Below are 15,105 nucleotides of genomic sequence, written 5' to 3'. Positions count from 1 at the left end.
CCATAGTCCACTGGTTTTGGCCTGTACCTCAGAAAAGTATATCCAAAATAGCCGGGGCCCCAAGACCAAACTCTGGGGTACGCCACTCGATACGGGTCTACTGCTTGAGGTGGCTTGCCCTATTTTGACTAGGTGTGTTTTATTAGTGAGCCAGTTGACTACCCATCTGGTAACATATGGATTGATGCCTAGTTGACAGAGTTTATCTATTATGCCCAAGTGGGAATAGTGTCAAACTGTACAGATTTTCGCAGATTGTCCAGATTTTTGCCTTATATTTTTGGCCCATTTTTCATAAAATTGTGGCTTTCAGGCAAATTAGTGGCATATCATTAAAGATTGAAGTTAGAAAATAATGACAGACATTTGGGTTTTAGACTTCATACCCTTCAGAAAATCATGTTAACGCAAAACCTGTCAACTTTCTAAGTTTGTAAGAGCAATATTTAAAAATTGTCCCTATTTGTACCACTTTTTTATGGCTTTGTCTAGATTTCTTACTCTAAGAGGCTGAGAGGTATGTCCGAAGGCTTTGGCCAGGTCAAGGTAAGCAGTGTGCACTGTCTTCCCCTCATCTATGGCTTTGGTGACTATCTCAAAACAATTGACCAAATTTAACAGACATGACCTCTCGTTGACGAAGCCAAACTGTGTGGGATCAAGTGTTTGGAGGTTGCCACTGTCCTTGTTAATGAAGTCCATGATAATCCATTCCATGGTCTTGCAGATCAGGCTAGTTAGGCTGATGGATCTATAATTTCCCGGATCAGTGGATGCTCCACATTTGTGTAACGGATGACACTGGCTGTCCTCCACTCAGCTGGGACAAAACTGGTACTCAAGCTTTGGTTGAATAGGGTGCCTAATAATAGGGTGCCTAATGGTGCTGTAAGTGCCTGCCCAAGTCCTGGGATGTTATCAGGTCCCATGGAGGCTCTATTTCTTGCCTTTGAGAGAGGCAGTGATGACCTGATCCCTAGATATAAGGGTAAAGGGGTAGGTACTGGGAATGCCCTGATTTACTGATGGGGAGCACAGAGGGGTGAAATTTTCACTGAATCTGTCAGCCAGCAAGTTTGCTATATCTACGGCATTTGTACATGTGGTGTCCTTGACCATCAGCTCAGTCCTTTCCTCTGATTATTCATACAGGGTAACGTAATGTCACTAGTCATTATAACAGAGCATCTGTTTCAGATTGCATGACCTCTTATACCCAGACAAAGGTGGTGCTGATACAATATACCTATATATATTTCGGCATCAGCTATTATATGCCAATGCTTATTAATTACATTGTATATAAAGCTCATCTGCCTATTATCAATTAATCAGTTAGCCTTGTACTTACCTACAAAACTATGAACCTTAGTACCTGAAACTCAGAAGAGATCAGAAGATGACAGATTTCCAAGCAAGATAGGAGGCCCTTGCTGTCTCAAGGAGTTGACTGAGGAGGAATCAGCTGATCAAAACTACAGCATGCCTTCAGTAGTCTCTAGGGATGAAAAAAAACTCAAATCAGAACAGTCAGCAATGGAGCAGTTTGCAGTGGCATCACCTGAGAAATGACTTTGATCTCAGGCATGCAAAAAGGGGAGAGAGCCAGTGGTGAATGAAGCCTTAATCCCTGCCCCGTTTTTTGTAGACCCAGCTGATTCATCAGGTAACACATCTTATTTGTTTGATGGGAAGAGTGGAATTTTAGCTCAGACAGCAGAAGAGTATTTGGGTAGTTTCTTGGGAATAGGGCTAGATTGATGTGTTTATCAATAAAGGTTTTGAAAGGTTGGAAGGACAAAGAGATAGTCATTTTATAAACCTTGTAGAAGTTCCTCCATCTTTTCCTGGAGAACCATTCCTCAACCAGGTTAACCAGGGTTCAATGGCCTGGAAACCTTGGGCAGTGCACTTGCTCAAGGATCTCAAAGGGGAGTACATACATATATATTTTTGACTTGGTTGACAGTGAAGATGTACACAGCCTCATGAATGCTCAGGTCACAGGGAGAAAGGATTTATTGATGGCCCTCTCAGTCCTAGGTAAGACAAAATTAGGGAAAGCTCGTATCCATAACTGGGAAAATTAGGTTTTGGATTTTATTTGTTTTATGGCCATCCTAGTTGAAAAAGATCCTAGCAAAGCACTTCCTCTTTACTTATTTAAAATCCATCACAGATGCACAACATTTTAGAGGGGTTTAGCTTGGTTGTGGCACGGCCAAAAGTTTAGAAAACTAAAGGCGGTGGACCCCTCTCTCTGATGGGAAGAAAACACATAGACACCTCAATAAGTATCATGGTTGGCAAGCACAGGATTTCAGCAGTTGGACAGTTTCAGGAGAACCACAGTAAGTTGACAGCATGTTGGACATATAACAACATTTTCTGTGCTCTGCAGGAGATAATAAGACTCCTTGGATTGATTGCTGGCTGGTTATCATAATATTTAACTTAAACAGGAATTAGTTACCAGGTTCTCTGTTAGTTTCCCATTGAAAACAAAGGCAGTTCCCCAATTTCATACTTGCTATAACTTACAGTCAGTTGTGGGCAAAGAGAATGTTCTGAAGGAGGTCATTACAAGAGAGGTTTTTGAAGGCAGAGCTTTAGACCCCCCCCCCCATTTGTCAATTTTCAAGTTTTGCTCTTAGAGTTAGTTACAAAGAATGCACCATTCCTCTCAACCTCTTAGAGCAAGAAATCTGGACAAAGCCTTATGGCTTATGGATAAAAGTGAGACAAAGACTGAAAATTAGGGACATTTTTAAATATTGCTCTTACAACTAAAAAGTTGATAGAATAACATGTTTTACATTACCATGAATCCTCTGAATGGTATGAAGTCTGAAAATCAAATGTCTGTCATTAGTTTTTAACTTCAATCTTTAATGATTTGCAAATAATTTGTCAAAAAAAAACAATTTTATGAAAAACAGACCAAAATATGAGGCAAAAATCTGGACATTCTGTGCAAATCTGTACAGCTGAGAAGTATGGACTACACCAGGTCAGTATAGAGTTATTCACCACTTGTCCTTCCCATCCATTTATTAGGTTAAAGAGAACATTGGCAGGTTGGATGCCCAGGTTAAGTACTCTAGTCTGGAAGATTCTATTGAAGTTATTGTAAGATTTAATGACCTCTGGCTTGAAAGGCAGGGCATTGAGTCAGCTTTTTGGCTTCTCCCTACTCAGTCCAAAGATTAACAGTACTTGGGTATGTGCATTAATGGGAAGTTTTTGGTGGATACACCAGTACCCATGGTGTTCTCAGTGGCTTCTTCAGATTCGAGAAATTTAACTCAGCTGATCATTGGGCCTGGCAGCAGAAGGCAACAAAACATGGTTGTTCACTACTTGGACAATTTTTTGTTTGTCAGAGATGGGCTTTAGGTGCCAAAGAAGTATTGGACATTTTCAGGCAGTTGTATTCAGATGCTGGGATTCCACTGGCAAAAAGGAAACTTGAGGAGCCCAATAAATCAATTCTACTTTCAGACTTGCCCCTACCCCCTGAGAAAATACAAAGATTGAGGGCAGGTATAGATCAATTTTTAAGTTTTAAGAAAGTGAGAGTTAGGCATGTCATGGAAATGATTGGTTTGCTTAACTTTGCATGAAGGGGGCTTGTCACAGGTGCGTCTCTTCTTTCAGGGCTAACTAATATCTTAAGAGGTGGAAAACTCAAAAATCATTACAAAAAAGTGTCTGAAAGAGTCAGGGAAGATCTACACATCTGGAGGGTATTTTTATTACACTGTAATGGTATTGTGTATTGCCAAAGTGACTGAATTTCCTCTGCAGTTGTTTATGGATGCAGCTGGGTCCTTTGTTATGGAAGCCTGTTTCCAAAACAGATGACTTTTTGCCCCCTGGTCTATTTCCTTTACTATACAGGTATAGAAAGACATTACAGTTCTTAAACTTATGACCATTTGGATGGCAACACTACTTTGATGTGACCTACTTAGTCATAGCAAGGTTGTTTTTCATTATGACAACATGTTTATTGTGCAGGTTTTGACCAAGAGAACATTCATGTCCAAGAGGGCTCAATTGTTGATGAGGTAGCTCATTTACAAAGTCTTAAGATAAATTTGTCATATAGAGTTTTGCATGTCCCAGGAAAAAAAACTATGTTTTAGCATGTTGTCTCTCTAAGTTACAGGTCTCAGGATTCAGACAGCTGGTTCCAAAAGCACAAGACAGCCCTCTGGTTGTTCCAGACTTTTTCTGAATGATTGGTAAAGAGAAGCAACCCAGCTGATTTTGCAATCATGGTCAGCTAATACTGAATGTGCTTATATGTTGTCAATTGTTTCCTTTTACCAGATTTTAAAGGGGATACCTCCAATTTCAGAATTTGATGTCCTTGATTATCTGTCAGTTTTTCTTTCCAGGTGTGTATGTAATGAAGTTAAGATGCTTTGGGTTCACCTCTCAGCTCTTAGTTTTTAGGCAAAAATGCTAGGCTTGTTAGATTTTACCAAGGATTGGTTGGTGTCTAGAATGCTGTAAGGATGAGGACAGACTTTAGGGCTTGTGGTGGATTGCTGGTGGCCCAGAAGGAAGCCTATTATTGGTTATTATTTATGGCATTTATAAGTTAATGCCCAGCTATTCTCTCTACATCATGTATGCTACATTAGTTGCCTAGATATACTGAGGGAGTGTTCAGCGTAGGTGAGGTTTTTCTTCTTTGTTTAGCTAGGAGGATTTGGAGGATATATATTTGTTTGGTAATTCAGTTTCTGTCTGGCTTATTATTTCTAGGATGGATCAACAATCTCATGGTCATTTATGTAAATTGCTTATATGTATCTCCATATTATTGTGTCTGATTCGATGGGGCAAAATCCTTTTGCACTTACATTCTCCTATTCTGCACTGGAAGTTAGTTTTCCAAGAGCCTAAGAATAAAGCTATTACCACAGTGAGCTTTGTACATTTCTCCATAAGGCACTAGAGGTCCAGAATTTGCCTTCTGTAAGTCTATCATTTCACTTTTTCTTTATGGGGAGAGCTATTGACCTGGCTAAGGAGGGTCAATCTAATGAAGTCATAAAGAGGGTTGGATGTTGATCTTCTAATGCCTTTTTGAAATACATTAGACAGATGTTTCTAGATGTTAATAGCTATTTCTTTTTCAGGTGCAATGCATGTGGTTGTGTTGGGTCATTACTGCATTTTACTAGCAGCTAAGAGAGCAGCAGTTTAACCCAGTGGCTCACCATGGACTTTGATACATTGTCAGTCAAAGTGGTCTGCAAGGGTTACCCAGGTTTATGGTGTGTTCAGTTTTTATCCAGGTTTCAATGGTTGATTCCTTAGACTCAGGCTCTACATGTGATTTTGTTGCATTTAGGAGGCAACAACATTGGACTTTTGCCTTAGTGGCTTTTTCTGTCAGAAGTTTCTAAGATGTTGTTTTTGGCTCAGACTATTTATCCATCTCACTTGAACTCCTAACATACTGATCAGCACTTCTGTCAAAAACACTACTGAAATAGGATGAAAAACCACACAAGAATATATTATTGATATAGTGTACAACACTACATAATTGTTTTATACATAACAAAAGAAGATTTTTTATTCTGAATGTTGGAATTACTATTTAACCAGTGACAGTATTTCAAAACATAATTGAAATTCCTGTTTTGATTTCAATTTAAATGAGAATGTTAATGCTGCACAATTCTTATAAATATTATTTCTACTTTGGAAGGTCATGCTTTTATAAGTACTGACCAATGTTAATGACTTTGAAGCGAGAATAACCATGTGAAAAAATATATTTAATAAAGTATTACTGAAATCCATAGATCTTCTTTAAAGATGTTTCAGACTTACTGTCTGAGAAAATGATGCCTTATTTCCCATTGTTTATTAATTTGATTGATGTCTTCTTGCAAAACAGTCTTGGCAGCCAGAGCAGTAAAATAATATTTTTATACTCCTGTCTGAAGTTCTGATTAAACACACCATAGACAATGCCATTTATGCAGCTGTTGAAGAAGGTGGAAAAGTAGCTCATGACAAACAGCCAGCTTGGAAAATTGGGAGCCTTCCCTGGAGGGCTAAAGCCCATGCCCAGACTATTTATACTGAAGGGGGCCCAACATATTGTAAACAGCACAAAGACTATAAACATGCTCAGAAAGCTCTTGATTTCTGCTGATTTCAACTTCTGCTTGCCATCTTTTCTGACCCGATATTTCACCTTAATGACCAATATCCAGATCCTTGCATAGCAATAAATTATAATAGCCATGGGTATTATGAAATGAATAAATGCCACTGTAATATCACTAGATGGGTTAACAGACTGTGTAAAAGTGCATGAGAATATCTGTTCTACATAGCGCAGCGCACCCACTGCAACAATTGGCATCAGTGCGGCAACAGTCAATGCCCAGATGAAACAGAGCCAGAGGATAGTGTTCTGTGTGCTGTAAATTTTGTCATATTTGCTCCTATGGCAAATGTAGAAGTAGCGATTGATTGCAATTGCCAAGATGTTATAGACAGATGCAAGGAGGCTAATATTTAGAATGATTCCAGAGACCTGACAGTGAGTGTTTCCCACAATCCATCCATCATTGAGAACAGCAGTCAAAATTAATGGGTATGGATAAACAGCAACCATCAAGTCGGCAACTGATAGGCTGATAACAAATACATTACCTAAAACAGAAGCAGATATGTAAAATTCTTTTGCTATAAAATTATAAAAATGTAAGTGAGTCCTTGAAGTGCCAGATTGCAGAGATACTTAAAACAGAATAATTGACTTGGTATTTAACATAGTTTTACTGATTTTAGTTTATAACTTGTTTACCAGGCATGTCCAGTCTAAACTTTAGCCCCTTGTTCTCAGTCATGGGCTTGTGCTTCTTCCAATCTAGTGGGCTAGACCAACAGTAGTACTTGACTGAAAAGAAAATTTAATTGTACAGATTCTGTTTTTGGCATCCATGCTGAGAGATGAACTGTCCCATGCCAAAACATAATTGTGCTGCTTAACAGTTCAGTCAAAACAATTACATACTACTATTTGCTATTAAAATGTACTATTGTGTGTAAACAGATTGTTACAATTTGCTTGCATTTTAGGTCTGGCTGGCTGATAAAAGATGTTACCTTTTATGTATTATTCACAGCTAAAGAACTTAAACAGTCATGGTTAGAGTGGGTCAAATGACCGTCCTTCATTCTTGATTTTGATTATTTCTTATTACATTTAGTGAAGCATGAAGGATGGAAATAAGAAAGACAACCAGGCCAACACCAACAGAGCGAGGGCTTATGCAGATAAGACATTAGTCACCATGGAAATAGGTATCTACATCTGCTGTAGGATATCTCCCCAAAATTTCCTTTTCATTTTATGCTTCCAAGCCTAACACTTTAGTCTGATTAGGCAACCGGCCTTGTATGAAGATAATAATAACAGCACCGTAGTACCAGGGTCAGGGTCACCACTTGGCACAACTACTATATCAACTGTGTAAGTAACTGTAGGCCGCAAAACATTAATTTATTTGTATTTTAAACAGGGTTAGCCCTGCTGGGCAGAAACTATTTAAGAGGGGATTCAAGGAAAAAAAGGTTTCCCAAAAGCACAATTCATACTTTACATGAAATACACAAAAATAGCTGATATCACAATGAGTACAATCTACTTGTAAGGCTGACATAAACAAAAATGTGTAATAAATGACATGTAAAACAAATTGCGACAGAGAAAGCCAGTGTAAGTTAACAGAACTCAGTAGTCGGAGATGAAATTTGTAGACTGTAGAGATGATTCAGCCGCAGTATGAAAACATTAATGTTTTGCTGAGAAAGCAAGAAAATTATAGAGATGGTCAGTAATGCAAAGATTTATTCTTCATGGGACAGCAACAAGAATACATTCTTCTATGGTAAGTAATCTTAAAAGTTGTACATGAAGATTTTAGTCCAAATATGCTCATGTTAAACGATGTATTTTTCTGGAGACAGTCATAAATAGTCCATGATGAGGAGGTATTGAATGTCATAAAGTATTCCCGAGAATGTAATACATTTTATGCTCAGAAATAAGTGCACAAGTAAATGCACCTTAAAGTTTATATCCAGATAGCCTGCAACAATTTTGATTTAACAAAGAAATGGTATAAACAAAGGGTAATGAAATAAAGATGGTACACAAACAAATTTTAGGTAAATCATAGTAGTATTATTTAAGGTGGCTAGCTATAGTTCAAACTCACTTTTGTTTGAAGAAAGAATTGCCTGAGCAGATATTTAAATGTTGATAAAAATCACCCTCTTCTAAAACATGAAGTAAAGTTGGTCCAGACAGATAAAAAGAGTGACTCTAAGAGTCACTCATCACCCATTTTCGTGACCATGGTGGCACTATATAGGAGTTTTAGAATTGAGTCGTAGTACCGTTAGTTTTATGCCAGGATAGTGGGTTAAACAAATGAGAGCACTTAATCCCACATAGCTTGAAAGTAAAGGCATGTTAGTCATAAACTATTTTATAATTAAACATCATCCAGTTAGCTTCAACAAGTGCATTACAGAGAGGACTAGCTGAGAGACAATGGACAGTAAACGTTACGATTCTATTATAACTGCATGCAGGTTGCTCTATCAGAATGTTGCAGAGATTGTCCATTAGAGAAGAATTTTAGAAAAAAATTTTTGAATTAATGCCCAAACTAGTGAAATTATTGTTTCCAGATTTAAGAAAGCTTTGACACTGGGAAGACTCCCTAATTTATAAATAGTTTCCTTGTCTCTGACTTCAACATGTTTTTTTTTTTTTTTTTTGAAAATCAGTTAATGTTCTACAAGAATCACAAAGTGCATTCAGTAGTTTTGGTGCTCTAATGGTCCAGATGCTCTTTTGACATTTTTATAGGAAAGAACGTATGCTGAGGTTAAGGTCATATAATTTTTGCCAAAATAATTTTTTTTTTCATTTCGTACATCTGTTTTTGCCTGTCCTGGTAATGATAGTGTTGATGCTTAGCTGTAGATCATGTGCTTCTTTGTCTTGCATATTGGTACTGTGGAAAAGGACAGCATTATCAGCAAATTGCATTACTTGAATTCCTTTTACATGACAGTACATCTCAATGTTGTATATGGAAAATTGGGTGCACCTAAGATCATTTCCCTTGAATATTTGAGACTAGAAAATTGAAATCAGGCAATGTAGTCTGCCATGATATGGCCTGCTTTTTCTCATATAAATCACTGAAAAACCTGCCAGAGAATTTGGCTGGCAAGAAATTTCACCAAGTTTTTTGATTATAATATTATAATCAAGCAGGCTGAAAGTCTTAAGAAAATCTGAGGAAATTGTAGCAGTATAATATAATTTATTTAAATTAATGAATACACAATTAATTTCATTGGTTTGATAGTAATTTGTTATATTCCAGGGGATATTATTACAGTAGCACATAAACTACTTTTTCTAGAACCTTTCAAAAGGTGAGATTCCAAGATGGCCGCCGACTAGTCTAGTCCTTACTCTCTGAGCTCCTCACAGCTATTTAACTTTTGTTTTTTTTTTACAACTTTACATCAACCTTTTTCCTCAAATTTTTATACTAAAAGATTTTATAAATCTTTTTCTACGCATTTGGATTATTTTTTCTTCTGGAATTATTATCCTGGGATTTATTTTACCTCAGAACATTCCTGGTCTCTCTGCTGCTGGGACTCCTACTGCTCCAGTCTGTTCCTGGTTCCTGGTATCCTGTTAACTGCATTCCATTTCTGGGCATGGCTACAAAATCTGACTCCATGGAGACTCAGCCTACAAAGGCCAAATATACTTCAATGCTCTCTCCTGAAAAAGATTCAGGTTCAAAAAGATTGAAATCATCTAGACAACCTACAGAAACTTTTAATGTAAGTAATAAAGATTTAAATGGCTCAAATTTCCTTTTAGAAGAACTAAAAATAGCATTAAAACCAATCCAAAGTGCTATACAAAACTTTTCAGAACAGTTTGCAGACTTTAGTAAATCTTTAAAGCAAATAAACGATAGTATTGTTACTATTGAAAATAAAATCTTAGCTTTGGAGGTTAAAACAGACTTATTGGAAAGTGACTTTAAATCTAGAGATAAAACTGTTTCAGATTTACAAGCTAAAATATTGGATCTGGAAGCCAGGAGTCAAGAAATAACATCATTATTCGTGGTTTACCTGAATCTTATGACAATAAAAACTTGTTATCTGTGACTAAAAATATCTTTGAAACACTGTTAAATTGTGAAGCTTCTTCAAAATCTATAATTGTAGAGAGAGCACACAGAACACTGCGTACAAAGCAAGATTCTTCCACACCAAGGTTAATTTATACTAAGTTACTAAACTTTCAAGACACTTTCCAGATCCTAGAAACTGCTAAAACAAAGAAACAATTCATATGGAAGTCTCACAAACTATAATTTTCCCAAGATCTTCCTGCACAGATCAAATTAAATAGACAAAAACTAGCCCCCTATTGTGCTGACTTGATAAAAAGAGGGATTAGATTTCGAATGGCATATCCTAATACCTTGTCTTTCACAACTAATGACAAAAGATTTGTATGTTCAGATCCTAAAGATGCAAAAGACATTTTTCTTAAAACATTTAAAAAGCTTCCTGACACTGTATCTTAATATTCTACTGTTAAAGAACTACAATAAGGTTTCATCTTTTCTTTTCTTTAATCTGACAGTATTTGTGTTACATGATTTGTAATTCTGGTGTGACATAATTATCTTACCTTAAGAACTTGTCATGTAATTTACACATGATGGATTTGGTGTGACAGTGTGCAGTGACAGGATATATGCTTGTTAGATTTGTGTGGATTAATAGAAGCATTTAAATTCCTGTATTTACTTTTTTCTCTTTCTCTCACATATGCTTGCTGTGTAAATAGATAATATGTTAATTATACTACAAGCTTTGAAGTTACAGCCTTCTGTGTAAGCTAAATGATTTTTGGAGGGAAAAACATTCCATCTCAACACTCTAGCAAGAAAATCTTCCCCTCAGAGTTCCAGCTGATGCTCTGCATGAACATGCGCACACTACAGTCTCTCTGAGATGGATGGTGATGTCATCATTTGTGAGGAAAGAAGGACAGTTTCAAATACACAAGTCTGCTTGTTTTCAACAAGTATTCAAATAGCACTAACTTTTTAATAGATCTGGCTATTATTTAAAGTGTTTTCTCTTCATAAATGAAGGTTGCTTTTTAAATTTAAACAGATTCATGTCACATAATATATTCAGTGACTTTTAGTGTGTCTGCATGACTTCAAAGCAAGCTGCTACTTTCATAAAGCAGAGTGAAAATGTTTCTGGAAACAAATGAACAGGTTAGTTTTATATATTAAAATTCTAAAGGATGTGTAAAGAAATGAACATATTTTCCCATTCAGAATATTTTTCATACAATATTTTATATTATACTGAAGTGTTTAATTTGACAAATGTTACAAAGTATACCTGTTCATATGAAAGTTTCATGTTCTTTCTATTCTCTGCTCTCTCTCTTCTCAGAGGCTGGATGTGATATTTATGATTAGTAGTTTATGTTTAAGAAAGCCTTTACTTATTTGAAAGGTTTGAAATAACTATCTTTAATATGATTAGCTGAATCTACATGTATATATTTTAGCCCTTAGATTTACTGCATTTAGCTTGCTTGTTTCTGTTTTAATTAGATGTTCAAAATGTTTACTTTAAAAGCCTTGTCTTTTCATGCTGTTTTGCTATGTTACATCTATAGCTTAGAAGAATAGTATGGCTACATAACCTAACAGAGTCATTAGTAAAATATTCAAAAAATAGATTTAAAATTATATGTATGCACATTGTTGTACATTCAGTCCAATATATATGATGATGTTTAAGTTACTATTTAATAATATAATTATACTTTATTCATGTATATTAACTAGTGTTAAAACCTTACAGCTTATAATATTTCATTTTGAATAGTTCCTGTACTATTATTATCTAGTTAATAGATGCATCTCCAGACTGAATTGTTTTTCATTTTGAGATATGGTTGCTTGGTAGTTGTTTTTGCTTTATTTGAACTATAACTAAATACTCATTCTACAGGTATTAGTGCTTTTATCATACTAATGGTCATGTTGATTAATGAAATTATCACTAAAGTACTAAAGAAGGTTCAGTAGATAGTGCATGACTATTATCTTTAGTTCAGTAATGCTATGCTTATTTACTTATATTATAATGTTACCAGTTGGTTTTGTTATACTTATATATGTTATCTTACATATCTTTCAGTTTTAATTGTATTACTTCTTATGATAGAGTGTTCTAGTTAAGCAGAGTGTGATTTATTTATTATTTACTTGTTTCTCTTTCTCTTGAAATACTTGAGGAAATACATTTAATCACTATAAATTTCAATTTAAGGATAGGAGCTTTAGATTAGTATTAGAAGTAGGGATTAAGCATGTTGGACGCCTTGAAATTAGTTAATTTTGTATATATTTTTAGTAGTATTACTCGGACTTTATGTTATGTTAGGCTTCCTTTGAGTAATTTATATTCTAACTTGAGGTTATTATTATCTATAATTACAATGTTTTTTCATGTCCTTCTGCTCTTCCTTTATCACAGGGGCATTGGTGGGTAGGCACTAGGGTTAGGATAAAGGTTATTATTATACATTTCATGGTTCTTAAAAACTTTTTCTTTTTTTTCAACAAATGTTATTTGATGACTTGCTTGAATACTTAAAGACTGTTTTTCTTTTATTTTTTTCTTCTTCTTTTTAATGTTGTGTTGGATTTGCACCTTGAGTTCACTTTTATAGCATCAATAATGATTATACTTGTAGAATATGCCTGTTGACATAATTTTAGATTCTTGGAATGTTAGAGGCATTCAAGATAAAGTGAAAAAGTCACTATTATTTCATGTGATCTTTAAATCACAGGCTAACATTTGTTTTATTCAAGAGACCCATATTTCACATATTGATTGGAATAAAGAGTTAAAAAAAATGGATCAAAAAGATTATAGCTTTAGGTGACTCATCTAACTCCAGAGGTGTAGCTATAATCATTAAACAAAAATTCATTGGGAATATTATTGATGAGAAATTTGATGACGAGGGGAGGTGGTGCTTATTTACCGCTTCTATTGCTGGTTTGGACAAACCCTTATTAATTTTAAATCTATATGGCCCATGTAATTCACAACATTTGTTCATTTTAAAAATTTACAATATTCTTGCATCCTATAAGGATCATCATATTATAGTGGGTGGTGACTGGAATGCAGTTATAAACCCTGTAATTGATCGTTCCGCTCCACTGTCACCTATAATCTTCAATCTACTCTGGCTATAAATGATTTGATGACAGAATATAATTTAATAGATCCCTCCAAGACTGTTAAAAATATAAACAAGAATGATATATATACTTATTATTCTAAGTGCTATCATTCGTGGTCCAGATTAGACTTCTTTCTAATTTCAGATTATATTTCAAAATATATTGTGGACTTTACTACAGAACCCAGATTCTTTTCGGATCACTCAAGAATTTCACTAAAATTGAACATAAAACCCAATATCAAAAATAAAACTATGTTTAATAAGTGGACCTTAAATAATAACTTATTGTCAAATGAAGATATTTGCAAACAAGCTTCAGAAATCCTAAATGAAATGGTGAATAGTCTTGAATCATCAGACATTCCTTATGACATACAATGGGCTGCATGTAAAGCAAGATTAAGAGGTTTATTTATTAGTAAAGCTGCTTTTTTCAAAAAACAATTCTTTAAGAAAGAGGAATTCTTAAAATCAAGAATTTCTTCATTGGAAAATCATCTTAGTCTGAACTATGATGCTACTTTAGAAAAACAAATTTTTGATTGTCAGAAAGATTTAATTCTGCTTCACCAAAATAACCTCTACTTAGCTGAACAAAAGCTACTTGCTTCATATTCAGAGTGGGCCCAGGTTCCATCTAAATTGTTAGCGAGAATTATTAAAGTTAACTTCAGAAATCCAAATATTACATCTTTATCTTATAATAACAGATTATATAATACTGATGAAGAGATTATTCAACTTTTCACCTCTCTTTACACTGAGTTATATTCAGGTTCTTCTAATTCTGTTAAAGATAATCACTCAAAACTCTTTTTAGACTCTTTGCAGTTCCCTAAACTTAATGATAATCAGCAAAAACTACTTTCTACCCCTATATCGGTACAAGAAATCTCGGATTCAATAGATAATCTTAAATTGGGTAAATCTTCGGGACCTGATGGTTTTACTCCAGAATTTTTCAAAACTTTCAAATTGGTAGTTCTTCCCTTTCTATTTAAAGTTTACAATCATATAAGAGTTAATGATATCTCAGATATTCATTGGAACACATCCAAAACCATTCTAATTCTAAAAAAGAATAAAGATAAATCTGACCCAGTTAATTATAGACCCATTTCTTTAATTAACGTGGATATTAAGATTCTGTCATCTATTCTGGCTAACAGATTGAAACGGATTTTACCCTCAATTATCTCGTCAGATCAATCAGGTTTTATGTCTCAGAGACATGCTTGGGATAATACTCTATCTTTAGAGACTATACTTCATCTCATTAAGAAAAATCCAAACCCTATATATGCTTTGATTATAGATGCATCAAATGCCTTTGACAGAGTATGTTGGAACTTTCTATTTCAAACTATGTTATGTTTTAATATTCCCTTATTCTTTATAATTTTTTTAAAAGTTTTATACAAGAATATGTTTACTAGACTATACATTAATGGTCAATTTTCTGCTCGATAAAGATCACTAAAGGAACAAGACAGGGTTGTCCATTGTCCCCTTTTCTTTTCAACATTTACTTAGAACCTTTGCTATTGTTTATTACTCAAAATACTTTTCATAACATCCCTAGAATTCTTAATACTAATATTCATTTCTCTGCTTTTCGGGATGACTTAGTAATCTACTTTCAAACTCCATTATCTGCTTACAGAAAAATAATGAATTCTATTGATTATTTTTCTTTGGTTTCCAACTATCTT

The 15,105-nt window shown here is 34.8% G+C and overlaps 1 protein-coding gene across 1 annotated transcript in view; it reads right to left on the bottom strand.

Moving 5' to 3' along the window:
- LOC122808246 (melatonin receptor type 1C-like) overlaps positions 1-15,105 on the bottom strand; it is a 75,957-nt gene that overhangs the window by 2,533 nt on the left and 58,319 nt on the right. The window contains exons 2-3 of the mRNA XM_044079210.1: positions 5,902-6,690; positions 2,542-2,622 (exon numbers count right to left, since the gene is read on the bottom strand). Coding sequence (XP_043935145.1) covers positions 2,542-2,622; positions 5,902-6,690 — 870 coding nt within the window. The remainder of the gene's footprint in view (positions 1-2,541; positions 2,623-5,901; positions 6,691-15,105) is intronic.

The sequence above is a fragment of the Protopterus annectens genome, chromosome 8.part0, assembly GCF_019279795.1.
Source record: "Protopterus annectens isolate FY-2018-M chromosome 8.part0, PAN1.0, whole genome shotgun sequence".
Classification (NCBI taxonomy): Eukaryota; Metazoa; Chordata; order Ceratodontiformes; family Protopteridae; genus Protopterus; species Protopterus annectens.
This window is presented reverse-complemented; position numbering and strand designations above follow the sequence as displayed.